The following is a 26,641-nucleotide window of genomic DNA, read 5'->3' on the forward strand; positions in this document are numbered from 1 at the left end:
CAACATGCTAGCTCATGAGCTCATTCACTGGCAATCTCCACTAAGACCTTTTCAATTACTGCCTAAGCTACTGTCAAATGGTAGTTAGATGTGTGCTTGTCCAGCTCAAAGAAAAATCGTTAATCTTCTGTCAGACTTGATTCTGACCACTGCCTCCTTACCAGAATCCTGTTTACGTGCTGTGCCCTCCATAAAAATATTTGCAAGGGCTAGGAGAAGTAGGCAGAAGGCTGCCGATGGAAAGCTTAGAATACCACAGCCAAAGAACAAATATGGTAACATTCATCCCTTTAAAGACAGTACTATTTAGGGGGTTTTACATATTTAATGGAAATATTCTCCCCAGCTGGACAAGTATCTGCCTCCTAATTGTGAGGATCTGCATCACAAGGTTTTCCCTTCCTTACATACTTCAGCTCTGGTAAAGGTAGGTTATGTCACAATATGTGGCAACATGGACTCTCTGGCTTGGAAGGGAGATTCTCTTTATTACATTAAGTTCTGCACAGAATAGATAAATGATTGATTCAGTGTGTGAGTCACACCTATGTCCTCAGAATTATTGCCACGCAGTTATGACATGAGAAAACCCTGAGAGAATGTCAGGTGAATGGTTGACAGACAGAAACAGTAGAAGGGAAGGGGAGCTTAGTATTTCAGGCTTGGATAAGTAAGGGGCATGGCAAGCAGAACTGGAGCATTCATTTTCACCACTGATCTTTCTGGAGACAGGATTCTTAACCTCAGTCCTGCACTGTTTGACTTCCCCCAGGCTGATGCATTCACACAGAGATCGCAATACAGAATTCATCCCTTTTGCTTCTGTGGATGTTTTCCACAGAATGCTCTCCACAGATGTTTTCCATAGAATCCAAGCAGGTCAAACACCCCTGACTTGGTCCACTTGGGATCATGTGGAATGATGCCTAGGGAGCATGCTTGCCAAGTACACGATTTCCACTGTGGCTCTGGTCCAGGCTCTGTCTATCAGTAACATTATGCCATCGCCAAATTCTTCGAAGCTGCTGGTGTTGGAGCCAAGATAGTCTACAACAAAATACTGGAGGCCAGCAAGGGCCCCAAAAGGGGGGAAAAGTAAGCACCAAACCAAGGAAGTGATTTCATATAAACATTTGGGTTCCAAGACAAAGGAGCACTAAGAACAGAAAGGGGGCATTAAAGAATTAACAAAAGAGCCTTTGGGCTGGCCAAAGAGGATTCTTTCAGAGATGTGGATTTCTGATACCTGCCAAACTAAAACTACTCCCTCATTTATTTATATATTCTCATCACCACTTTGGTCAGAGTGACTTTATACCACTTCAGTATTTTTTGTCAAAGGGCTAAAGCACTGTTATTCTAATACTAGCTATTCTACAACTAGATTTAGAATTTTGTGAAGCCACAGACTCTGCTGTTTACAGCTGCTGCCTCTCTGCTCTCTGTCCAAATGCAACCTATGTAAGAGCTGAGTGATAGTAGAGAGGCTAACCAATGAAACTGGAGCATGCAGCCAGCTGTCTCTCCCTCCCCCTTCACACCCCCTCTTTTTTTTTCCTTTGTAAAGATATTTAGGTATTGCTCTAGTCAGCATTACAAGCCTTGCAATGCTCAGTAGAGCAATGCCTAAACACATTTAAAAATCTGATTCAGTGTGTTATGACAAATAAGGCATATGTTACGGCATAGTTTAGAGGTCAAGCTAAAAGTGACATAGAAGAAGATAAAAGATAATTCAGGAGCAAAAAAGAGAAATACAAAAGAGAAGTGGGGAATTTGGGTAGAAAAATATCTTTGAGGTGGAGAAAAGAGTGGGGATAAGAATCACAAAAGAGAGCATTATGTAAAAAAATAATGACAGAAAAATACACATTTTCATACAGACAAGGGATAATTAAAAAATAAACAAAAGCAAGGAATAAACTCATAATGTTGACACTAAAAAAATACACATACAATAAGAGAAATGAAAAGTAATTGATACTCAGCACTATGTGGATTTTATTAGTTTGGGCCCTAGCACAAACTAGGGATACTATGCCTGAGCTAAGTCTTGCCAGGAACCTGTCATTGCAGTGGGTCTGCACTCAACCAGGCATTTCTGTACTGTGTTGTTTCTCACAACGTCAACATATTTTTAAAGTTCTAAGTATAAAATAAAATTGTGATGAAAGCTTTTTCATTTATTTTTTCCCTATTTCTGATATGTTTCTTTCCCCTGCCCCAGTGGGAGGTGGAACTCCTGTTCTGTTAATGTTATAATATATAAATACATGTTATCAGGCCTAATCCTACTTCTGTTTAAATCCACAGTTAACTTTCATGAGCACTCACAAAGAGCAACCAGCATTGGGGTGTACAAGGTAAGCACTTGTTCATGTGGAAACTATGCTGAAAGAAGTTTGCTCAGAAAGCTTGAGTGTAAGTTGGTGGAAGGAAGCTGAACAAGATTGACATTTGGAATTTGGGAAAGAGTAGGTGGTATAGGAGAGTATATGAGGATGGTAAAAATACATAAAAACACGACGCCCCTACTGAAACCACCTACCAACATCTTTTATCTTTCTCTTCAATCACATACTGAGTTGAGACAAAGTCTGCTTGCACCCTAGGGCCAGATTTTCAGGAGTTCTATACCTACAGATGTAGAGAAGAATCCAGTGAAAGTTTAAAAGCTTTTGTATAACTTAAACATCCATCACTGAAAAGAGCAGCCTTGTTAATATATTTGTCCATTCTTTATGCAATCTCCTTCAGGAAGTGCACGGCCTGTCAGGGCCCTGAGTGCACCTGTGGGTCAGGGTTGCCCTGACCCACCTCACCTCACCTAACACCCCCACCTGCTGCCCCTGGGCCCAGGAGCTCCCCTGGAGCTCAGCCCTGAGCCTCAGACCTGCTCCAGAGCGACCTCGCAGCTGAGTCCATCCCTGACCTTGTGGCACAGGTAGCCAGGTCTCCTGCCCTGCTGGCTTGCAGACTGGACTTCCCAGGTCTGACTCATCACCTCACCTAGGCTGATGACCACTGGACAGTCGACAGATCCTGTCACTGTGACCACCCTGGCCCTGCACAGATACAGTGAGACTGCGTCCTGCTCGTGAGGGCACTGCCCTGGAGGTTCTGGGGTCACCCTTGCTCCTCCCCCCTCCTGGAACAGAACCACGCCGCCTGCTCCAACCCTGCCCATGAAAAGGTGTCAAGGTTTGGATGAGCTATAAACTATGGGATATTACTATTTGCTCATCTAAATGTAATTTAATCAGCATTTGTAAGGCCATTTTCTGATGCATCTGCTTGTGATCTGCGTATCCAGAGCATGTACAATGCCTAGTAACAGCCTGCATCGTTTGTCTTTCTAATCATTTTCTTATTTTATGTAGGACAAGCTGGGCATTTCTACATTTCCTTTATTCCAGAGGATATGCTGAAGGCCTGAGACAGTGATTAAAAGCTTTCTCGTCCTTTTGAAGGACAAGACTGCTGGACATCTCATAAAGGAACTATTTGTCCCACACCTTTGTCTTTAATTTGTGGTGAATGGGTGCTTTATATTGTTTGATAGCACTTGGTATGTATTATAAAAATATTAAATCTGCAGAGGAGCACATCAGTACTGCAACTATCATTTTTTTTTTTTTTTTTGAAATTCAAATGGCTTAATCATGTTCCTAGTTCTTGCAGATCTACCATATCTTGCCACCACCCCTCCATTCACGATCACTTTTAACTTATCCAGTTATCTTACTGAGTAAGTCAGGGAGAGTGGGCAACACCACTGACTCAGATGCATGCACACTGACACACACACCAAGAACAGAAAAAGGGAACTGGAGAAAACCTTAGAAAAGAAACCACAACCATAATTCATCCATTTTTCATTTAACAATGGTGAGACTGGCTGACCACAGGCTTCTGGGGACTGACTACAACTCTGTGAATCTGCAGTAGCATTTGGATGAAGGTTTCAGTTGAGCTTATTGACTCAGACCCCCTAGCCCCGACCTGGACACAACCTCCCACCGAGGCCAACGGCACCTGCACATAACGGCACCTGCTCAGGGAAACGCCCCCGCCCCCGCCCCCGCCCGCCCTGCGCTCTGCGCATGCGCAACCGCCGCTCTACGCGCCTCGAGCCCGCGCCGCAGCGTGAGCCCAGAACTGCACATCCCGGCGTGCCGCGCGCCTCCGCCGGGCCAATGGAGAGGCGGAACGTTAGTTCCCGCCTCCTCGCCCCCGGCTGCGGGGAATATCCCCAGCAGGTGCGGCAGGAATCCCTGGCTGCCCTCCCCTCAGCCCCGCCCCCCCCCACGGGTGCCTTTCCACGGGCCACGCCGAGCCGGCTGGGAAGGCTGTTACAAACGAACAGCAGAACGGCGGGGGGCACTGGGGCCCGGCTTCCATGGAAACCACCGGGGTTTTTCCTCCTCACTAACCGCGCGGGACGGGCAAGGGGCGGAGGCGGGGGGGGCCGCGCCTGGGGGAAAGCTCCGCGCGGCTTCCCGCGCGCTGTCAGTTACGAGCGCGCGAGGCGGGCAGGTGCCACCCGGTTGGCCAGCGCCGCGCGGGGCCCCGCCCGCCCCGCCCCGCTCGCGGGCGCGCGCTGTCAATCAGCGGGCCGCGCGGAACCCTAACGGCCGGGGCTCGGCCGGGCCCCGCCCCGCGACGGCCGGGCCCCGCCCCCCCGGCCCTCCCCGCGCGCTGTCAAGAGCGGCACGAGCGCGGGGAGCCCCGGCCGCCCGCGCTCCGGGCAGCCGCTGCCCCCGCCCCCGCCGGCGGAGCGCGCGCGCCCCCTAGCCACGCCCCCTCCCGCCCGGCGCCAGGCACGGGCTCCGGCGACGAGGAGAGGAGGAGGAGGAGGAGGAAGACGGCGGCGGCGACCACCCTTCTTCGGCCCTGCTGCCTGCCGGGGCCGGGCTCGCGGGGCGCTGCGTCCCGCCCCCGACCCGCCTCCTCTGCCTCCGGCGTGGGGAGCCGGGCTGAGGCGGAGAGGGGCGGCCGAGAGGCTGGCGGCTGGGCTCGGTTTCCTGCTCAGTGGGCGTCGGTTGGGCCCCGGCGGGCCCCGCCCCGCCGCCGCGCTCCCTCCCCCCTCGCCGCCCGGCCGGCTCGGAGCTGTCACTCAAGGCGGCGGGCTGAGGCCGGCGGCGGCGGCGGGCGGAGAGAGAGGCAGCTACGCCACAGCCCAGCGGCGGCCATTCGTGGAAAAATAGGCCGGCCCGCTCCTCCCAGCTCCGGCTGCGACCGGCCTTCTCCCCGCTACCCCCACCCCACCCTCCGCCTCCTCCTCCTCCTTCTCCTCCCCCCTAGAGCGGCGCCTCAGCGGGGCATTAATGCGGGATGAGCGGTATGTAACCCCCTCCCTCTCTCCCTCCTGTGCACACCCCTCCCTCCGCTCCTCCCTCCACCCTTCATCCCCCCTCTATCCCGCCCTCCCGGGTTCCCCCTTTTCTTCCCTCATTCTACCCCTTCCTACCGCGCCCTTCCTCACTCTTCTTTTACTGCCCTCCACCCATCTGTTCTTCTTCCTCTAATGCCCCCTTTCTTCTCTTCCTCCACTGCCTGCCCCTCTGACTTGCCTCCTCCGTTCCTCCCTCCTCCATTCCCCCTTTCTTCGCTATCCCTCCCTCCTGTGCACATCCCTCCCTCCTTCATTCCTCTTTTCCTCCCTCTTTCCCTCCCCTGCTCAACCCTCCTCCTGCCCCCTAAAGCATCGACGGCCACTCAGTGGCCGTCGATGCTTTAGGGGGCAGGAGGAGGAGGAGGGATGTGGGTGGTTTTTTCCTGCTGTCTCTGGGAGAGGAAACCAAACCTCCCCTTTCTGGGTGTTAACTCTCCAGCCCCCATGGGTTGGGTTTCAAACCACGTTTCTTAGGACTCGTTCTTTTGTAATAATGATTTGCGCTGTTGTTTTCATGAAGAGGTAAAGGCGAGAAGCAGGGAACCAAAAAAGATATGCTCATAGGTTTTGTTATTGTATAAATGGAGGTGAATAATTAACCTGTTACACTTGATATTTTTGCAGATCAAAAGAAGGAGGAAACTATGCCCACAGAGGGAGAGAAATCTCCCGAGGCAGAGAATAACAACAATAATAATAAAAAAGGGAAAACTGGAGGCTCACAGGTAAAGCACACTCAAATAGGGAAGTACCCAAATTATTAGCATTTAAAATGAAATGTTCAGCTAGCTGCATTTCCTGCTCATGGCATCTTTCTTTGGGTTGGATGAAATATAGTTCATTGAGTGAAATATCTTTACTGCCTGAACATGTTTTTTGGTTGCATTTTACAGTAATCACCTGCTTTCCATGTATTAGAGGCACTCTAATTTTTTGGGGGGGGGAGGAAGGAGGGTAGTGAGGACAAAACAGTCCTGGCTGTGACATAGTCATTGATAACTGGTGGTCTTATGTTTAAAGATTATTTACAGGAATATGTACTTCCTCATTCAGTTTTGTGCGATTGGTCTCTGTATGCAGAAGCACTTTTTCTTTTCTTTTTCTTTTTTTTTTTTTTTTTTTTTTTTTTTGTTGCTTCCTGTGTAAATCTGAATAGTAATTTCTGATGGTTTGTGTTCATGCTCTTCTGAATCTGTTCTATTTTCTCTTTATGGATAGGATTCTCAGCCTTCACCTCTAGCTTTGCTAGCAGCCACTTGCAGCAAAATAGGAACTCCTGGTGAGAATCAAGCAACTGGACAACAGCAGATTATTATAGATCCAAATCAAGGTTTGGTGCAGCTTCAAAATCAGCCACAACAGTTAGAATTAGTAACAACTCAGCTTGCTGGAAACACTTGGCAGCTTGTTGCTGCTGCTCCTTCTACTTCAAAAGAAAATAATGTTGCTCAACAAAGCTCTTCGGTTGCCTCCAGTGCAGCTAGTCCCTCCAGCAGTAATAACGGAAGTTCATCTCCTACAAAAACCAAACCAGGGAATTCTTCTGCAACAAATCCTGGACAATTTCAAGTCATTCAAGTACAGAATCCAAGTGGCAGTGTCCAATACCAAGTGATCCCACAGATTCAGACAACAGAAGGTCAACAAATTCAAATCAATCCTGCTAATGCTACTGCTCTACAAGATATACAGGGTCAAATTCAACTTATTCCTGCAGGGAATAATCAAGCTATCCTCACAACTGCAAATAGGACAGCTTCGGGGAATATTATTGCTCAAAACCTAGCAAATCAGACAGTTCCAGTCCAAATAAGGCCTGGTGTTTCCATACCACTGCAACTGCAAACTATTCCTGGTACTCAGGCACAAGTCGTAACAACTTTACCTATAAACATTGGTGGAGTAACTTTAGCATTGCCTGTGATAAACAATGTGGCAGCAGGAGGAGGTTCTGGACAAGTTGGCCAGTCTACTGAGAGTGGAGTTTCCAATGGAAATCAGGTAGCATCTACACCTGTCACTACTGCCTCTGTTAGTACAATGCCAGAATCTCCTTCCTCATCTTCCACCTCTACGACCACTGCCTCAACATCTCTAACTAGTGGTGATGCTTTAGTAAGCTCTGCAGAAACAGGCCAGTACACAAGCACAGCGGGTAGCAGTTCAGAGCAGACGGCTGAAGAACCTCAAACAACTGCTACAGACTCTGAAGCCCAGAGCTCCAGTCAGCTCCAGTCCAATGGACTACAGAATGTTCAGGATCAGTCAGGTTCCCTTCAGCAGGTCCAAATTGTAGGCCAGCCTATTCTACAGCAAATACAGATCCAGCAGCCTCAACAGCAGATTATTCAGGCCATTCCTCCACAGTCATTTCAGCTCCAGTCAGGACAAACTATACAGACCATCCAGCAGCAGCCATTGCAGAATGTTCAGCTGCAGGCAGTGAGTCCAACTCAGGTGCTCATCAGGGCTCCAACTTTAACACCATCAGGGCAAATCAGCTGGCAAACTGTACAGGTTCAGAATCTGCAAAGCCTTTCCAATCTTCAAGTTCAAAATGCTGGGTTACCCCAACAACTAACCATTACCCCTGTTTCTTCAAGTGGTGGCACAACTATTGCTCAGATTGCACCAGTAGCTGTTGCTGGTACCCCAATCACACTGAATGCTGCCCAGCTTGCTTCAGTACCTAATCTCCAAACAGTAAGTGTTGCCAACTTGAGTGCTGCAGGTGTTCAAGTTCAAGGAGTTCCGGTTACCATTACCAGTGTTGCAGGTGAGTGGTCTGACAAAGTATTTTACTATTGCAAGAATACCAGACAATGTGTTTTTTTCTTGCGTTTTTCAGGCTTTCCATAGTAAATTTGAAGCTCTTAACTGTGAAGAAATACCTTATCCTTATCACTAAATTTCAGTATTTTAATGTAGCTGACACCTCTCCTACACATTGAGCTAATATTAGCAGTTGCATCAATATGAGTCGTTGCCTCAGCTGGAATGGGGCTATTGGTATTTAATAAGGCAAACAGAAAAAGCATCATTCGAGAATAGTTTTGAAGGCATGTAAGCTTTGGAAGGGAATATGAGGCTGTACTGTTACGACTTCAGTTACAAAAGCAAAACCAGAAAACTCTTCCAAACAGGTAGTACCGCTAATCTACGCTGGGTTGGAGGGGTGTGGGATGAGGAAAGAGACAGTAAGTGAACTGGTGGATCTCATGTCATGGCATGTATTTTGTGTGGAACTGTTTATTATACTCTGCATTAGCTCCTAAAGTTGTACGCTCTGCAAAGAGATCAAATGGAATAAGGTACATCTACACATAGTAAGGTTCCTGTGATTTATGTGTTATTGTGTGGTTTTTTAACTGATAACTGTAGTTCAGTACTTCAGTATTGAACTTCTGAATTGTATTATGAAATGCCTGTTTGATTATGCTCATTTAATAGTTGGAGTAGGGACTGATTAAAAGATTTAGGCTGGATAGTAGAACTTAATTCTAAAGCATATTCTATGTAGTGTTCTCTGCAGTGTCTCATAAAGACATCTCTGTTAAACTTGTAAACTTTTAAATCAAGTTTTACACAAAATCTTTAGGGGTTCTCTTTGCCAGATTGATAACCATTTATAGGAACTTGGTTTTACTTCATGCAAGTCTTCTAGTCTTGTAGTTAAACACTTTTTTTTTAATAAAAGAAACTGTGTACAGTTAGGCTGTTGTGAAATATAAAACCATAAGAGAGATTCACATCTCATTGCTGTCCAGTCAACACTAAAAGTATTTGTATCTAGCTGGCTTAATAAAATTCTTCAAGTGCTAAATTTCTCATTATCTGCTATAGTACTCTTTGGCACCTAATAGCATGTTGAATTCTTAAGAGCTGGACTGGATGCATTAAACCCATCTTACTGAAGGAACATTGCAAGAATGTTAATCTAGGTAATGAAAATTAAAATCTTGACCTTCTAGTGTTTGGTTTTAATGGTTCCAAACAAAACTTTGCTTGCTGGAAGTGATCAGCTGCTACAATAGACTATGGTCTAATTTGCCTTGGAAAACTTTCCGTGATGGGAGAGTGCCAACTGGCTACAGTTGTTAGACAGGAGTTGATATTTTGGTAGGGGACTATATGGGAAATCTGCTTGGGGAGCAGCCTGGTCTTGGCAGTGGGATAGCAATCTTTCTGCAAGCTTTTTTTTTTTTCTTTCCTCCCCTTTCTCTCTTCTCCTTCTTACTAATGGCTTAAAACTGTTTACTAAATGCTAGTAGGAATCTGAAATAAAAATTCTGAACATCATCTTGCTCAGTTACCTTGATTGTACCTCTGCCTGTGATGTCCTCTAGAAAATAGAGGAATTGGCATTTGTAACTGAGGATGAAGGAAGGGAAGCGAGTTGCAGGTGTAGTCCTTAAAGAAGCCTTAGTCATAAGTTCTGTAGTCCTTTTTTTCTTTTTTAAAACATACTAGCAGCAGTGAATGCTCTGAGAGTTTTTTACTGTTTGTTTTTCTCCCCTCCTTTCCTCCATACATAAGGTACTATATCTATTTCTGAGGCTTGGGGACAGGGGAAAAAGGAGATCTTCCAAGAAAGTGAGTTAGATCATATTATCCTTCTCTTCATCTCTCTCCTGCAAAACTTCCTAATGCTGCATTCTGGGAATGAATGCCATGATAGCATGGAAAGAGTGAAGAGCTTGAAGTGCTGTCCTCTTGTTAATGCTGTATTAAATATTTGAGAAAATAATGGTGTGTGAAATTGAAATGCAAACATGCTAAAAACTAAAGTTTGCTTACCAATTATAAGGAACAAGGTGTCTTGATCATGGCTATTAACATCTTTGGATTCAGCATTTTAAATTTGAAATGGCTTTTGTTATTATCATTACAAGGCTATTATCATTACAAGGAATTTGATTAAAATTAACTGCCCACTTAACTGCAGACTGATATTTCTGTTCTTCCTATGCACTACCCGAGTCTGTCAGTGTGAATTCTTTTGTAAATGAATTGAACTTTCCAGAAGTGTGAATTCTTTTGTAAACGAACTTTCCAGAAGTGGATCATTTCTTACAAGTGAACAGTAAGAGTAGGTGTTAGAAATAAGCCATGTGTAGGATGTCCAGAAAGTGTCAGGGAACAGACTGGCTGAAAGACTCCATTCACGTGTCAACTCAGGTACTCGGGTTTTGTTAGAAGAGCTTTCTTCTCCTTCAAGCAAACCCAAGCAATCAAGCCACCAAACTTTTGTGGGAGGAGAAGGGGGGAATATTTGTCATAAATAACTATTCCTTTGTTTCTGTTGTATTTCTGTGATATGAATATTAGTTTTGCTAGTTGTTACTGCAAAGGAGTAATTTGGGTACTGAGAAACTAAGAAAAATATAATAAATGGAACAGTAAAGCAATAGAACTTTAACAGTAAATAATGGAACTCTTTAGCTTAAAATTCTCGGGGAAATGTTAAGCTATAGAACTATGTTGGTAAAGCTTCTTCAGGCATTAATGATCTTCTCGAGGATTCCAAATTCTGGAAGAGAGATCTCGCATTAGAAAAATACTAAAATGTTCAAGTAAGTATTCTTATTGGCTTTATAACCTTTCTTCTGAGTCTTTCATCTCAAGATGTGTAGGCTCTACTGTAAACCAAACAAGGTGAATAAGGTGTGCGGGTTGCATGGATTTTGTTTGTTTTGTTAATGGAAAACTCAGATGTGCTGCTTTTGGTGAGTATCATGCTTGTAACTGTATGTTATTTGTGGGCAAAAGCAGAGCAGTTTTCAAATTGTTTCACTTTCTGGCCTAAGTGAAGAATCATTCAACATCAATGACGTAGAAGAAATTTTATAGAAGTAAAAACTGCAAAGCATCAGTTGAAGGAACAATTGAAGGCACAGAAGAAAGCTGGATGAGGAAGAGATAGAAATTAAGTATCTGAGCCTTAAAAAATACTTAATGATTTAATTCAGAGCTATTCAAACTATGTGCTAAGTAAAAGCAAGTGTTTACTTGAACATGCAGAAATCTGCAAATACTTGGCTTGCTATGAGATCGGTTATGTCATAGCCATCTTCCTTTGAGCAAGTTTTATGCAACATAAGTAGCATTTCTTTAGTGCTACAGGAATTGTAGTTGGTTTTTATACCTCATTCTGTGGGGAACAGGATAGTCTTTACTGTTAATCTGAAACAAAATGCGAAAGAAAATACATGTTGGCTTCCTGAGTTTACCCTGCATAAGTTTGGTATAAATAGACGATACACAGCTACAGCTCCCTTTTATCTTTTTAAGGCTTCTGCTGTAGTAGCTGTGTAGTCAAGGTCAAAGGATTTCCCCCTCCTCCTCCTCTTAAAATAAGATAGACTTTACTTAAAGTTCAGGTATTCTTATTTATCTGGATGTGTTTACTTGATAATATAAATGACTGTGGAGAGAGCTTGTTTTAAAACTGGTATGGTTCTGAAAAAAAATGGTTCATAAAACCATTTCTTTTTTGTGGGCTAGGTTCCTTTGTCTCTCAACACAAAACTTGGAATATATTTGTTCTAGGAGTAGCATGGAATGTGAATTGGATGCTGGTAAATATGGAGTGAAATAAAATGGACTATTAAACTAATGCTTAAGTATATCACTTTGTCTGTAAAAGTTGTTCTGCATGTGCAATTTCTTAAGTTGAGGCCTAAAGAAGTCACAAGCTTTTCTGAACTCAGTGTTTTGCTAACAATTGGAATACATTGGACCTCTCAATAATAAAGATGGTATCTTTTCAGATTTTTTTTTCTCAGAAGAAATAAGAAATTAATGATACAGACTTGTCTCAACTCTGATCATACCTCTTGAAATAATCATTATGTGAGGATGAAGATTTCTGGCTGTCCTTATATGGGACACTTTCAAAGTTAATTGCAACTTACCTAGACCTGGTCAGGATTTCATTAGTTTCTTGTCATGGATTTCACCACCTTGCAATTCAAGTTCATGCCACTTTAAAACGAGTGGTGGCATGGCCCAAATTACAGGTAAAGTTTTGAGCTCATCCACCAAAATACCATGGAAGAAGAGCTTCTGTTGAGTGGATTTTATTTATTTATTTATTTTTGCCTGACAATACTAGAACTAGAGAGTTTGCAGGGATGACCGTTTCTTGCAGGGATATGCTATGGACTTTAAACCAGTTATTAATGACAAGTCCAATATCAAGTCTTTTCACTGGGGTATTTCAAAGAGGGGAAAAAAGCAGTGCCATTTACCTACTTATGTAGTTATGTGGGTAACTAAGACTCTTTCCCCTTTTTCTTCCCACTGCTTCTGCTGCACTGCTACTTTTAGTTATGCAGTTTGCTAGTACCTCCAGATCTCCTGCTTCCTTATGTATTTTTCTCTTGCCTGCATCTACCTCTGCCTGTTCTTCAAGCTTTCTCTTCCCTTTCTTCCTTTATTGAGTCCTCTTTTTGTGAGTTGCTGATTCTGTGACTTACTGTTCAAAGGCTGAAGACATTCAACCAGCATGACTGGAATATCCAAACAATCTTCTCAGGGATTTTAAAAATTTTGGTCAAATGATCTCAAACAGGAATAAAATGATAAATAAGAGATAATGTGTATAATTCGGGAATATAAAATTCAAAGGTGTTTCTAACTAAATATTTAGTCTTTGACAGTGTTTGCTGACCACAAGCAATGTGTACAAGAAAGATCTGCTTTCTCAGATCCTGTTTCACTCTTCAGTGATCTGCAGCTCAAGTCTTCATGGGTCAGAAGTGGTCACTTTCATATTTAATGGATTTTTTTAAAAAGAATTGTCTTTTTTGAGCCCATGTAAATTTTTGATATCTTCAGCACTTGTTGGCAATAAATTCAGTGCCTTAATGGTTAAAACACCTTTTTTAATCTGTTCTTTTAATTTCTCGTAACACAAGAATTAAAGATCTGTTCCACCTTTGTACCACCCGTGAACTTCTATCTCTATTATATATACTAGATATTGAGGGAAGGGAGGGTTGTTTAGCCTGAAGTCACTGTATGAGAAAAATAGATTTTCATGTTAGTCTCCTACTTGCTCATGTTAATGTAGCAGCAAGTATGGGTAGACTCAAATCTTAATGATCTTGTACTTAAGCAAGCAGGGAAGCTTTTAGGTGGTGATGAGGTGAAAAGGGTTTTAAATAGCCATGGTATATACAAGCAAATGGGCAAATGTAAGTGCTAATTGTGAAAGTCAAAGGAGTTAAAGGGTGGTGTTTGCATGATGTTTTGAACAACATCCAGTGTTCTCCTGGATGTTTATTGGCAAGCAAGCTGTGGCAAATATCTGGAAAGAAACAGAAGTTATGGAATCTGCAGTAAAAAGATAAGTACAAAGAATTGAGCTCTTTTCTACAAAAATGGAAAAAACAAATGCAGAAGGCTTTATTAATTTTTGCATCCTAGTGTGATATTTGGCATGCTAGACAGTCTTCTACTGTGAGTGTTTGAAAACCAGTTGGAAGGAATATGAAAATTTAGCGTACTTTTTCCTCAAAGTCATGAAAGGTCATTTACAACTGTTCTCAGGTTGCCTTGAGCTGAGGATTGTTGTAGAGCCACAGTGTTCCAAATATTATACCACTTGGCATTCTTTTCAAATGCTTTAGAGTAATTATAGGAGAAGCATTTAATCTTCTAATAACAAGATTGCTTTGGCTGTAGGGTTTTCTTAAACTGAAATTCAGAATACTGGCAGAAACAGTGTATCAACAAACCATGATATTTTACTAGGTGATAGTAGTTCAAAAATATCTGTATGCTGTTTCTAAACCTGATGCATATGGAAACCATAATCTATTTGTTCAACTAAAGTGTCTGTGGAGAATAACATTGTGATGCACCTCCGTAAAACAAGCCTTTGCTCCCTGACCTGTGAGTAGCAAGGCATGACTTCATTACTTCTGGATAAAGTGGGGAGGGGAAGTATTTAAAGTAATATGTTTGCTTATAATTACATAGTGAAACAGGCTTCTAATGAACAGTCTCTTTGCTAGTAACATCAGGAAATGGTTGCAGGTTCTTAAGGTCTTCAAAGGCGAGCATTAGTAAAACTTTCACAATTACAGTATGTGGTCTTACTGAAATATTTTTATAAGAAATATCTTTATAATATAGGTACTTGCTCTGAGAATATGAATTCTTGCCCTTCCTTTCATTCTCTGTCCTCAGAAATAGCATATAGAATGGAAAATGAATTAACTAAATTTTCTTGTTCACAAATCTGTCAAGGAAGAAAATGCTTATTTGAATGATACTGCACATCTTCATCAGCCTGTTACTACTACTACTACTATTTTTGGTCAGAAGGTTCTAAGGGAACATTAATTTTGAGTAAAAACCATATTACTATTGAAAAACTTCCCAGTGATCAGTGATTTTAATCAAATATTTAGTTAATAAAAGTTATTTTATTCATATGCTCATATTCCCAGCTCTTGAAATGGTCAAGACTGCACATGAACTATATTTTTCTAATTAATATCTTGTTCTGGCTATATGAAACTTTCACCAAAACCATGGTTTTCTGGACATCCTCAGTCTCTTCAGAAGCTTAGCATCTCCATGCATGCTTATGTTTGTTTGGAGTATAGTTAAATGGATTTCTGTACACATTATTTCTTAAGAATAGTGTTTGGAGTAAACCTTAATACTTACACTGATGAGCAGTCATATACCTCAGTAAGCTTGTTTTCAATGACCATGTTATCTCAGTATGCATAGTTAGTCTTAATAGACTTGCAAACCAGTATCATATTGTTGTAAACAGGTCAGTTAATATCTTTGGAATTACATAATAGGTACTTACATAACACTTGAAGTACAAATCTACCTTTCCCTAGATACAGGATGGTTTCAAGTAATGACCTGACCACTTTTCCCTTGAGCAAAATACTGAAGTCTAAGCAATGTAGGTCCTGGTTGTCTTGTTTCTTTGGTCATCTGGAAATAATTCTGAGTAAAACATCAAGTTTTTTAGGTTATATTCTATACCAGAAAGGAAGATCAAGCATGCCATTTTAAAGGGTATCTGTTACAGAAGTGTTGGCAGAACTTCAAAGGGGTTTGGTCTTAGATGCTTACATGCTCCCTCTGTTATTCTGTAATATAGCTCTGATAAAGGGTTGCAACAAGGTATAAGAGATGTTGCAGTTTTAATAAACAAATCAGTCATTGATATTGATTAGCCTATCTACTATAGGCTGTGATAAATCCAAGGCTTCTATCTCATATTTAGTCTTACTGTAAAATATCTTTAGAAGTGTTTTATGAGTCTTATGTTTCCTGAGAACAATTCTAACCACCCTCTTGCTAGAAGCTTTTTAGATTCTGAACAAATTTATCAAATACTTCACCTAGTTTTAAGGTTAGGTGTTTTTGATTTTTTTTTTTTCTGTGTCTACATACCTGTTTACTAATCCCTTCTGTGCATAAAGCTATATTTTTATCAACATAAAGGTAACATTTCATATAGCTGAAATGTTTAGTTAAAGAATATTTATGAGCCCTCTAGTCAAGCATCAGTTTGGAAATATAAAAGAGTAAATAAAGCAGCTAAACTGTAGTTAAAAATAAAAGTACTGAAAACTTAGCATGTATTTCTTGTCAACTGCCTTGTGTCCTTTGAAGATTAGGCTATTATGATATTCATGGTAATTGACTCACGCATACATTGAATTAAAATGCTGAAAAATAGACTTCTTAAATATCTTAAGTCAGCATTTTAGCTTAGCTATGGCAGAAGCATTTAAGATGGGTGCATTTTTTAATTGTTACAGGTTATCAGATGCTGCAGTCCTATTTAGTCTGTAGCAACTGACAGTCAACAAGTTTACTTCCCTGAGGTAAAGGGGAAGAGTAGGAAGAAAGAACTTGTCCAAATTTTGTTGTGACTCTAAGTTAAAGAGTGAGATGAGAGTTGGGGTGGCAAAGGCTGTTTTCAGTGAAAACAAACATAAAATCACATTTTTCATTCACTACTAGTTTCTATGCAATGTGACATTTCACAGCACAGAACTGCATGCTTTTGTCTGCAGAGAAGTTTTCTTGAAGATTTAACAAATATTCTTTACTCTTTGACTTCTTCAACAAAGATAAAAATCACTTTTCAAAAAAAAAAGTTCTCTTGCCTTAGCGGTAGGATAACAAGTTAATTTCTCTGACTCATCATTGGACAGTTCATTCTTTAGAATACCAAACAAACTGTAGTCCCCCCCTCCAAAGCTAAACCCTATTAAGATAGCAGCAAACCTTCTGGAACAACCAGGAGTGTTTTCTGGTTTTGACTGAAACCCCTGCTTGATTGTGCAAGACTAAATTTTGTGAAAATGCAGTTCCATAGTTGATTTTGCATTGTTTACTTATAGCATTTCCTGTATTGTATTTGTGCTAGCTCTTTGCGAAGTCTATTAAAGTAACAATAGAGAACTGGCTTTCAGTTAAATGAAAAAAATACTACAATCTGGAAAAATTACTTTTCTATCTGAAAATACGGAAGTGACTTCATATTGTCCTAAAGCACCTGGGTAGAGCATTCTGTTTTTGAAAAGCTATTAAAGTATCTTCACAAAATTTCATGGGGTGTGTTTTGTATTTCGGTCTTGCTGGTAAGAATCTTACACAAAATGAAAATCACTTTTTAAAGAGCTGTTAAACCCTCAAAAACCTTATTTATTACTGCTTTAGGATTCCAGCTTTTAAGCAGTATTTTTCACAGAAAATAAGCTTAGTTAATCATGATGATCACTAATTGCACTGGCCCATCTGATGCAAAAGCAAGCTCCTAAGCAAGATGATCCAAGTTCCTACAGATTTTGTCAAAATCTACAATGGCAGAAGATAGAAATTTGCTGTAATGTCTTTTTAGTTAGTAGGAAGGACAGAGTTGTCTAGTTAATACTGTAGTTGTTTATACTGGAAATTATTTTTTGCTTACAGTAGCACCTGGACATTATATGCTGAGACAACCCAAACTTTCTATTGTAATTGGGCTCATCTGGTTCTCTCGCTCTCTCTGTCTCTGTCTCTGTCTCTCTCTGTCTCTGTCTCTGTCTCTCTCTCTCTCTCTGTCTCTCTCTCTCTCTTCTCGGTTGTGCATTTACTTGACTGTTTCAGTGGGAAAGATTACTAGCTAAGATCATGTAGGCTTTCTATTTGAGAAGTTTTAAAAATGTCTACAATATTTGCAATTATTAAGTTGTAAGCATAGAATAAAAGTCTGTCTTTTTTTTAATATTGCAGACAGTGAAAGTCTTACAGCACTTAATTTGTAAAATAAGTATCATGTCAAGTTGCCTTGTTTTATTTGACCACAGGAAAACATGCAATAATTACTCCTCAAAAGAAAGAGTCAGTTGGTTAGAGCAGAGGTGGTAATAATGCCAAGGTCACGCGTTCGATTCCCATATGGGCCACTCATTTGGGAGTTGGACTAGATGATCTCCAGAGGTGCCTTCCAACCCTACCAATTCTATGATTCTAAATTTTAGACAGAAGTGAAAAGAAAACGGAGTAATTGCCATCAGTGTTGTTTTGTGCACTAACATTTTGTTGAAACTTAAAATTGTAAACCTGACTGTGTGCAGTAAACTACAACTGTCTACAAGTTCAGTGATGATTTCATTAAGGAGAGAATGTTTCACAATTTCAAGAAACTGCTATTAAAAAGAAATCATGGGAATTTAAGAAAGTCTGTCTTCTAAAAGCAGGCGTAAATTTGCAGTGACTACTTTGACAACTCCAGTGTACTAGCATAAATGAAATGTGACCTTGACTCTTTGTTCACTCAGGTAGTGATCTGTTTAGACCCATTTCTGAAATCTGCTATGTTGAAATACAAGAGCTCTTATTACTGGAAAGCTTGATTATGAATGGTGAAGTATTGTGATATCAAGTCTTGTGGTTTGGAGTTTATCAGGAAGAAGTAATGCTAAGTGATTTCATGCTTGAAACTGAATTTCTGGAAGGCTCTAAATGCTATTTTTATGACTATAGCAACAAGTCTATGGTTTTATTTTTAAAAGGTCTTTTTTTCCCTTGTCTAGAAACTGACAGTAGATTACTCTGTTCCTTTATGAATAGTATTATCTCAGCTACCTGTTTTAAGAATTAGCAAGGTTTGTTTTGCTTGTTTTTCAAAGGAAGAGCTAATTTGCATATACATCATCTTTACGGAAAAATCCTTCTTGATATAAATTTTAGAAATTACCTGAGATTTTGTAAGCTGCCTAAAAACTCAGGTCAACAGTTAAATAACACCTCAGTGTCCTTTCTTTATTAAGCTTGATTTAAGAAATAATGAAGTGCCTCATCTGCCATTAGTGACAATTTGTTAAGAATATTTTTTTTCATTAGGATAATAGGAAAACAGCAGCAGCAGCACATTCAGCAAGCTTTAGCTTGTCTAATCTGACCACCAAGGCTGATGAGCACTGTTCTGTAACTTGTACTGTACTGTAATAGTTCTGGTCTAGCTTGAGGGAAAGCAGAGTCTCAACTTATCAAATAGATGTAGCGTAGAGTCGTCATACGCCTAGTAAGACCTCTCCATGTCGTTGCATAGCTGCAGCCTTTTTTACAGCTCTTGCTACAGAGGTTTTAATTCAGTACTCCTCTTTAGTACTTGCCCGCTTTCCTTTTTTCATGTCAAGGCTCTTGAAACTCAGTTTCTCCTGTTAGCAAGATGAAGATTCATTCCTGTGTTTTGCTCAATCTTACAATCTTAAAGTTACCTTAATTTTCAGTAATTTTTTAAATGCTGTGTGTCCTTTCATCTTCCCTTAATACATGTAAATGGTATAAAGGCAAAAGCCTTTTGCTGCTCCTTAGTAAATCCTAATATGTTATTAAAAAAAAAAAAAAAAATCCAAATCGCTCCCCAGTGATGCAAATCAAGGATTTCCTGGGTTCGCTACAAGACATAGATCACAGCCTGTTCTGTCAGTTTCATGAAAACTTACAAATCTTTCTTCCTGAAAAAGACTTTCAACAAGCCTCAAATATACTCATTTTTACTTTCAAACAATGATAAAGAATTTCATATTTAATAACTTTAAAGGAGAATAGATGTTTTCTGTCCTGTGTGCTCAGAGTGTGCTAGCTTGTTAGGATGCTGTTTCAGGTGTCCGTAACAAAAGAATTAGGTCTAGAAATTTTAATATAGAACATTTTGGTAAAGAACATTTATTAGAAAACACTCAAGGCTTACATAACTATCAGATATCCATGCTTCCTCTATTTATCCTTTACCTCAAAAAGTACAGGTTTGCTTAGTGAATATTGTGATCTGGATCTTTAAATAATGCTATTTGTGTGACACTGAGAGTTTCAGACCCTCCTGCTGTGATTTTAGTAAGTGGAATTGAAGGGAGAAGGAGTTTGAAATAATCAACAGCTCTGCAAGCTTAATTTAAAGAAGAAAGTCAACATTCACATTAAGAAATGTAATAACTCTTTTAATGCCATCCAAAGGGCGTGCATTTAGTTTAACTGAAGCCATATGGAAATTAGAGTTGCCTAAGCAACATTACTCTTGGCATTTTCCATCTCTTCTATTTTACTGTCACCTTTACTTTTACTGTGAAGCTTTCCTACTCAAATATATCATTACATCATGTTTAATAAGTAGATTAAAGTTGTAGCTCAGTAATGCTCTTAAGATGGTCCTCATGTGGGCCATGCAAGTATTCATTAAAGAACAAAAGACAAAGATTGAGGAAACAACAGGCTGGATAAAGTATGTGTCAGCAGTGCTACTGGATATTCTGAAGAACTATCAGAAGACTCTTGTGGCTTGTTATCTCATGACTCAAGTTTTGGTCTCTAAGCCGTATCTAATCAGCACAATGTGTGCAACTCCCAGAAATACTGAACAGGCTTCTCCATAAATGAGAGCTGACCAGATCCAGCTAGAATTGTGACAGATGTTTGCCACTGTAGCATTAGTGATGGAGTATGAAAAGAGTTCTAAGTGCATCAATTCATATCTATCTTGAAAAATCAGTCTGGAAAAAATCACATTAAAACTTTAAAGAAAATTCAAGAAAAAGAATGAGAGAAAATGGTGTTACTCAGCTGCGTTCTGACCATGGAGCGATTAGGTGCAGGACTTTCTTGGCCAAACAAGACTTTCTGACATGGATGGAGTCATCAGTCTAACATCTTTTGATGACAAAGGATATATAATATACCTGAAAACCTGACTAGTGCTGAAATAGTGTCAAAGACTGCGGTAGGTGTGGCCATAGTACTTGATATACCTTTAGCTTTTGTAGTGACCATTCATGGACTGTCTTCATTTATAGTGCTGACCCTGTGATTTAGATCAGTTTGCATTTTGAGTTTACTTAATAATAAGAGGGCTGATAACACTTTATGCTCCGTGAGGTATTCCAAGTTGAGCTAGTTCGTCCTGTCAATTTATTTACCTTTGGCTAAACAAAAACTAAAGCTGGCTGTAGCATAAGGAATAAAAATATCATGTTCAGACGAGTATAAGATTAGGAAAAATAAAAAAAAAAGAGCTGCTTTTAGTCATTCATTAAACTCGGTCACTAATGCAGCAGCTTTAACAGCCTGACAGGGAATTGCCCTGGACTAGTATTTTTCTTTGGAAGCTCTTGTGTCCCGTTCTGCTGATATTAGACCCAAGTGCTACATATTACTCTCTGCATTTATGCCCCAATGTTCTCCATACTCTTTATCCTCATTTCCCTCAAGGACTCTTCACATGAATGCCTTTTGCTAACACCAGGTTCATTGCTCTATTGAAGAGGTATGAAGAGATCTCTTGAGAATATGGGAAATAAACTTATTTCTAGTGTTCATTCTTTCTGAAAGACTTTCTTCTATCCTAGATGTATAGAGTCTCTACACTCAAGATTAAGATTGTAATTCTGTTTTTCTTCTGCTGTAAATTCTAGGCTTTTAGACACCCCCCCCACCGCTATTACTTTTTAGCTGTCCAGTAGCAAGTGGGATTCAATCATTATCACTTCTGGATTTGCCTTTGTTCTTTTTAGAGAATCAAAAGCACTCAGTATCTGTCAATAGTTGTTGTTCACTTAGTCCCTTTGGGAGGTTCTCTATATATCATGCTTTTTAGTTTTCACCTATTTGCTTGTATGTGGAGGTGTTTGTTAGGTTAATCTATAGCTGTTATCATGGCACTTTATCCAAGTTGGTCTGTCCAAGTGTACATAGTTCCTCAGCAATTGTGTGAATAAAGTAATCATTATTCAGCACTGTGTCATATGTGAACTCATTTGATAGCTAGGCAAATTAGACTTCAGAAAGGGTTTTCTCAGTACTGTCCTCACTGATGACTCTTATAGATGCCTGAGAAGAAAGTTGCAGTACTCATTTGAATTGCTCTGAATCATATTACCTCCAATTAATTTCTTGCTTTTAAATTAGTGCTTTAATACTGAGGACTGTCAGACAGGGCATATAGAATATTTTGGTTTATTCTGAGGCACTCCATGTTGGTAACTGCATTCTGTCAATAAATAGAATAGTATTTCCCCTTCTTTCCCATTTGTGTGTAACAACAGAATTTTTGAAAACGGCAATTTGTTAATTTATTTTATCTGTTGCTGACAGGACTAGCATTCAGTGTTACCAGATTCAAAATGCCAGTTATGTCTTTGTGTCAGATTATTTTCTCAAAACCTATAGTACTAACTTATTTAGGAAAGCAAATGTACTATTACCCTGCTTTTCAAGAAATTATACTTACCTATATTGGAATATTCTATTTAACATCAAGACAGTCTCTCTAATTTGCTTTGATCAAAAAAGCCAATGGGATCATGAAATTACACAATGAAGTTGAATCTTTAATGCATCAAGTCAATTTTAGAATTCCCTTTGATTCAGTAAAGCCTTCCAGTCTTCTTGAAACCATACTTGTTCTGAAAAACAAAACAGAAAAGCTACTCATCACTTTTCAAAGCTCTGGTGTGCTAGCTCATTCAAATTTAGTCCTTTTCTTTGCGGAGGTTACAGGAATATCAGTGACCTGAAGAATTTCATCTAGAAGCTCTGGTTGTTCACTGTGTTTATGTTTGTTGTCAGCTGATTAGGCGAGGTGTTCCTTTCAGACTTTAAAGCATTTTACCAGAACACCAGTGACCCGTCATACTCTTTCAAAAACATACTGATTATTGCCCTTTTCTAGACAGTAAGACTGTAACAAGGCAAGAAGGACAAATTCTGGGTCCAAAAAGTCAGTAGTCCTATCTGTTTAAATCACAATTCTTACTCTCCAGAGTATTTTTATCAATAGTCACTTATTGAGGTATCTGTGTGGATATTTTATTTTAAAAAAAGATAACTATTTGCCTTACAACAAACATAGTCTTTTTTGGAGGCTGTTAGTGAATTGTGTAGTCTCTTTGTTCAAACTTTTCAGGGTCCCAGGGTATGAGTACTGATAGATTAATGTGTAGTTTGTTGCTTTGCCCTTTTCCTATTTTTATGACTTCATGTTGAACATCAGCTACACAGTCCTGAAAGACCTCATTAACTAAGAGAAACTTGTCTTAATGTAAATAAAGTTAGGCTCTGTCTTGATTAAGTACTTACAGGTATCACAAATATTTTATAACTAACAATTCTGTATGCACCATGTAATAACTTTTAAAAATGAACTAATGCTAGTTTTCTGAATGTACATATTATACAAGGTTATTATAGAGATACTAACTGGCAATAGATTTAATAATATTTCTATGTAATATTTTGTTTAATATTTTCTAATTTATCTGAGCTTTTGTGGAAAAGAATATGCCTGTTAAATTAGTTCTCATTCCCTAGTATCGCTATTTTGTTGTCTTGTACTGTTTTAATAACACATGACATTAAAAAGGACTACCTAAACTGGCAGTGCTTCAGGAAAACTGGTAAAATGGCTGGCTGGATGCAGTATTTGTTTTGCAGTTTACCTTAATTATAGTGGATTTTTGTTCCATAAAATTGTAATAGAAAGTTTATCACTTATTTAAATGACCAATAAAAGGTACGAAGATTTTCTTATTTTACAGGTCAGCAGCAAGGACAAGATGGAGGAGTGAAAGTACAGCAAGCCACAATAGCCCCTGTAACTGTAGCAGTAGGTGGCATTGCTAATGCAGCAATTGGTGCTGTTAGTCCTGATCAGATAACACAAGTGCAACTGCAACAAGCTCAACAAGCTTCTGACCAGGAAGTACAACCTGGCAAGAGACTGAGAAGAGTTGCCTGCTCATGTCCTAACTGTAGAGAGGGGGAAGGAAGGTAAATCAATAAGTATTTAGACAATTTATTACAGCTTGCCTAATTTAAGCATGAAATCTTTTTGTATTGCCTACATATTTTTAATCCTGCTTGTTAGAAAATGTGCTTGTATGTTTCTTTTTTTGATAGATTATAATTTTCTCAATTAATATAAATATTTTTCCTAAGTTAGTTAATATTATTACTACTTACCTGTTTATATTTGATCTTTTTAGAGGCAGCAATGAGCCAGGAAAAAAAAAGCAACATATCTGCCATATTGAAGGATGTGGAAAAGTTTATGGCAAGACATCTCATCTTCGGGCACATTTGCGTTGGCATACTGGTGAAAGACCATTTGTATGCAACTGGATTTTTTGTGGCAAGCGATTTACAAGGAGTGATGAGTTGCAAAGACATAGAAGAACCCACACAGGTTGGTCAGCCCTCTCTGTATACGTAATACAGCAGGTCTGAATCATAGTGGCTATGGCTTAACAGTTACATAAAAGAAAAGAACCTATTAGAATCTCTGGAAACTACATTCATATGTAAATAAAGTAACTTAAAAAGAGTAAGCGGTAGTTCTTTAATTTTTTATCAATACAAATTTGTACTGATAAATGAGTGTGAAATCAAATAATTAAAATGATCTATTCAAACAGTTCTTTTGAACCTGCGCTAGAAGATGATCTTATCATCATAGATAGCTGATGTCCTGTAGTGTCCAGTCTTAATTTGACTTATTTCCTTGAGCGTGTAGGGTGGCTGTGAGGCAGGCAGCTGATTCCTCACTTGGACTAGTTCAGTCCTCAAGAAATTTAACCTAGTCTATTCATCTGATTTGGTCTTTTTGGGAGGTTTCATGAAGCTTCAAGAGACACTTGATAAAACAAGTTCTCTTAACAGTTCAGATTAGAAAGTTGGACCTTCCACAAACTGAAAATGGTATCATCCTTCATACTTCTAGCCCCCAGAAGGCTTCTTCCCCCCTCCCCCCAAATTTATAGCTTCAGAAGGTAGCACTCAAAGGAAACCTGCACACCAATGACATTCAAACACTGACAGCACTTTTTTTAGTATGGTGAATCTCCCCCTCTGTCCCATACATCCTCATGAGACAGATTCATGGAGCTTTGAGATTAATGTTTCCAAATTGTCTTCTCATCATTCTAACCTAAATTGTTTGTTTGTTTGTTTTAATGCTATCAAATAGTTGGTTTAGGTTCTTTGTCTCCTACACTGTCAGGTATGAAGTTCATAAAAATAGTGATCTAAAATTAGTGACCTAAAGTGACCTAATGACCTCAAATTCAAACTACACACCAGATCACATAGCAAATATTTGTTGAAGGCAATTTAAGAATGAAGAGTGAGCTAAAAGCCTGTGACTGAACAGAACAGATCTGGGAATCAAATGGATAGAGAAGAAAATACTGTCTTCAAAAGGACACTTCAAACATTGAATAGATTCAAATGATCAAACGAAAACAGTGTTTACTGCCCTCTTTCAGTAACATTTTGGTTTTTTTCTTCTTTTAAAAAAGGTGAAAAGAGATTTGAGTGCCCAGAATGTTCTAAGAGGTTTATGAGAAGTGACCATCTCTCAAAACATGTCAAAACTCACCAGAACAAGAAGGGTGGTGGAACAGCTCTTGCTATCGTTACTTCCGGAGAACTGGACTCTTCGGTTACTGAGGTTCTTGGTTCACCAAGAATTGTCACTGTTGCTGCCATTTCTCAAGATTCAAACCCAGCAACCCCTAATGTTTCAACAAACATGGAGGAATTCTGAAAGGATCGTTTATACAGATGCCTAGTGCTGCACTTAAGTTTACATGCCTTTCAGGATATGGAAGTGGGCTGGTAAAGTGGATTACAGAGCGGGAAATCATGTTTTCAGTCTTGACTTCTTTAAGTGTTCCAGGTTGGAGGGTCAGCAAGGGAAGTGTACACTGGTGCAACAAGAAAAACATTTCAAAAATACAAACAGCGCAAATTGATGAACTGGATAAACAGATGGGGGAATATTATTTCCATACTGTACTTTTTTAGTTATATATCTGTATATCATGTAATGATTTTAAATGAACTTTTCCTTCTATTTTAGCATTGTATATTAATATGTTTGTAAAATCAGATAATGTCAATGTAAAACAGGGTGAACCTTGATGAGGATTGATATCATTTGATGAAGGTACTTTGTTTTTAATATAGATTTGTATTATTTTCATGGGAGCATCCTTTTCCCTTAAGGCACAACAAAACTCAGTACAGAGTTGAGTGATAATGGAAGGATTTTAGTTTTTGCTCAGTCCATAGAACATGTCAGTTGATTTTGGCCGTCTTTTCTCAAGTTTTGGAATTGTTCAAATAGCAGCTGGACTATACATGCTGCAAAATGGATCTGAGGTGGACCTCAGATCATTTTGACCACTACATTATAGTAGTGTGTATAAATGACAATCAGTGAGTTCTAATCCCTCTCTTTCTTTGGAGAGTTAAGTTTATGTAGAATTAGAGTATACAGTAGGAAAGATTAAAGCGTAGAAAGATAATTAACATAAGATTTTACAAAAATAATGGTATCTTTATGTAGGATGAAAATGAATATGACAACTTGTCATTTTTTGGTATTTCATTTCATTATATTTTAAAACACCAGTGGTCCATTTCTAACTTGTAGGTAATGTGAATCATAAAAACTCAATCTTAAATAGGTAATTGTTTTAATTTTTTTATTTAGAATCCATGGACATTAATCAGAGAATTGTTTCCATGAGTGTTGTAGCTCATTCTCCAGTTTCTTATTCCTGTAAATACTAGTTGTTATATTGTGGTTAATGTGCTGAGTTCTTTATGCTTTGACTTAATAGCCAAAGAAAAGAATTAATTATCACATTTTAACCAAAAAAGGAATTGTAAGTAAAATGTTCTCTCCTTTCCCCTAAATATTACTGTCTTTATTCC

The 26,641-nt window shown here is 39.5% G+C and overlaps 1 protein-coding gene across 1 annotated transcript; it reads left to right on the forward strand.

Moving 5' to 3' along the window:
* The first annotated feature begins 5,216 nt into the window (after nt 1–5,216).
* Nucleotides 5,217–25,727, forward strand: SP4 (Sp4 transcription factor). Its single transcript, XM_062567803.1, has 6 exons — nt 5,217–5,341; nt 6,020–6,120; nt 6,614–8,171; nt 23,461–23,692; nt 23,908–24,107; nt 25,219–25,727. Exons 1-6 carry the CDS (start codon nt 5,335–5,337, stop codon nt 25,464–25,466), a joined length of 2,346 nt encoding a protein of 781 aa, XP_062423787.1. The 5' UTR covers nt 5,217–5,334; the 3' UTR covers nt 25,467–25,727.
* Nucleotides 25,728–26,641: the final 914 nt, after the last annotated feature.

The sequence above is a fragment of the Rhea pennata genome, chromosome 2, assembly GCF_028389875.1.
Source record: "Rhea pennata isolate bPtePen1 chromosome 2, bPtePen1.pri, whole genome shotgun sequence".
In the NCBI taxonomy this organism is placed as follows: domain Eukaryota; kingdom Metazoa; phylum Chordata; class Aves; order Rheiformes; family Rheidae; genus Rhea; species Rhea pennata.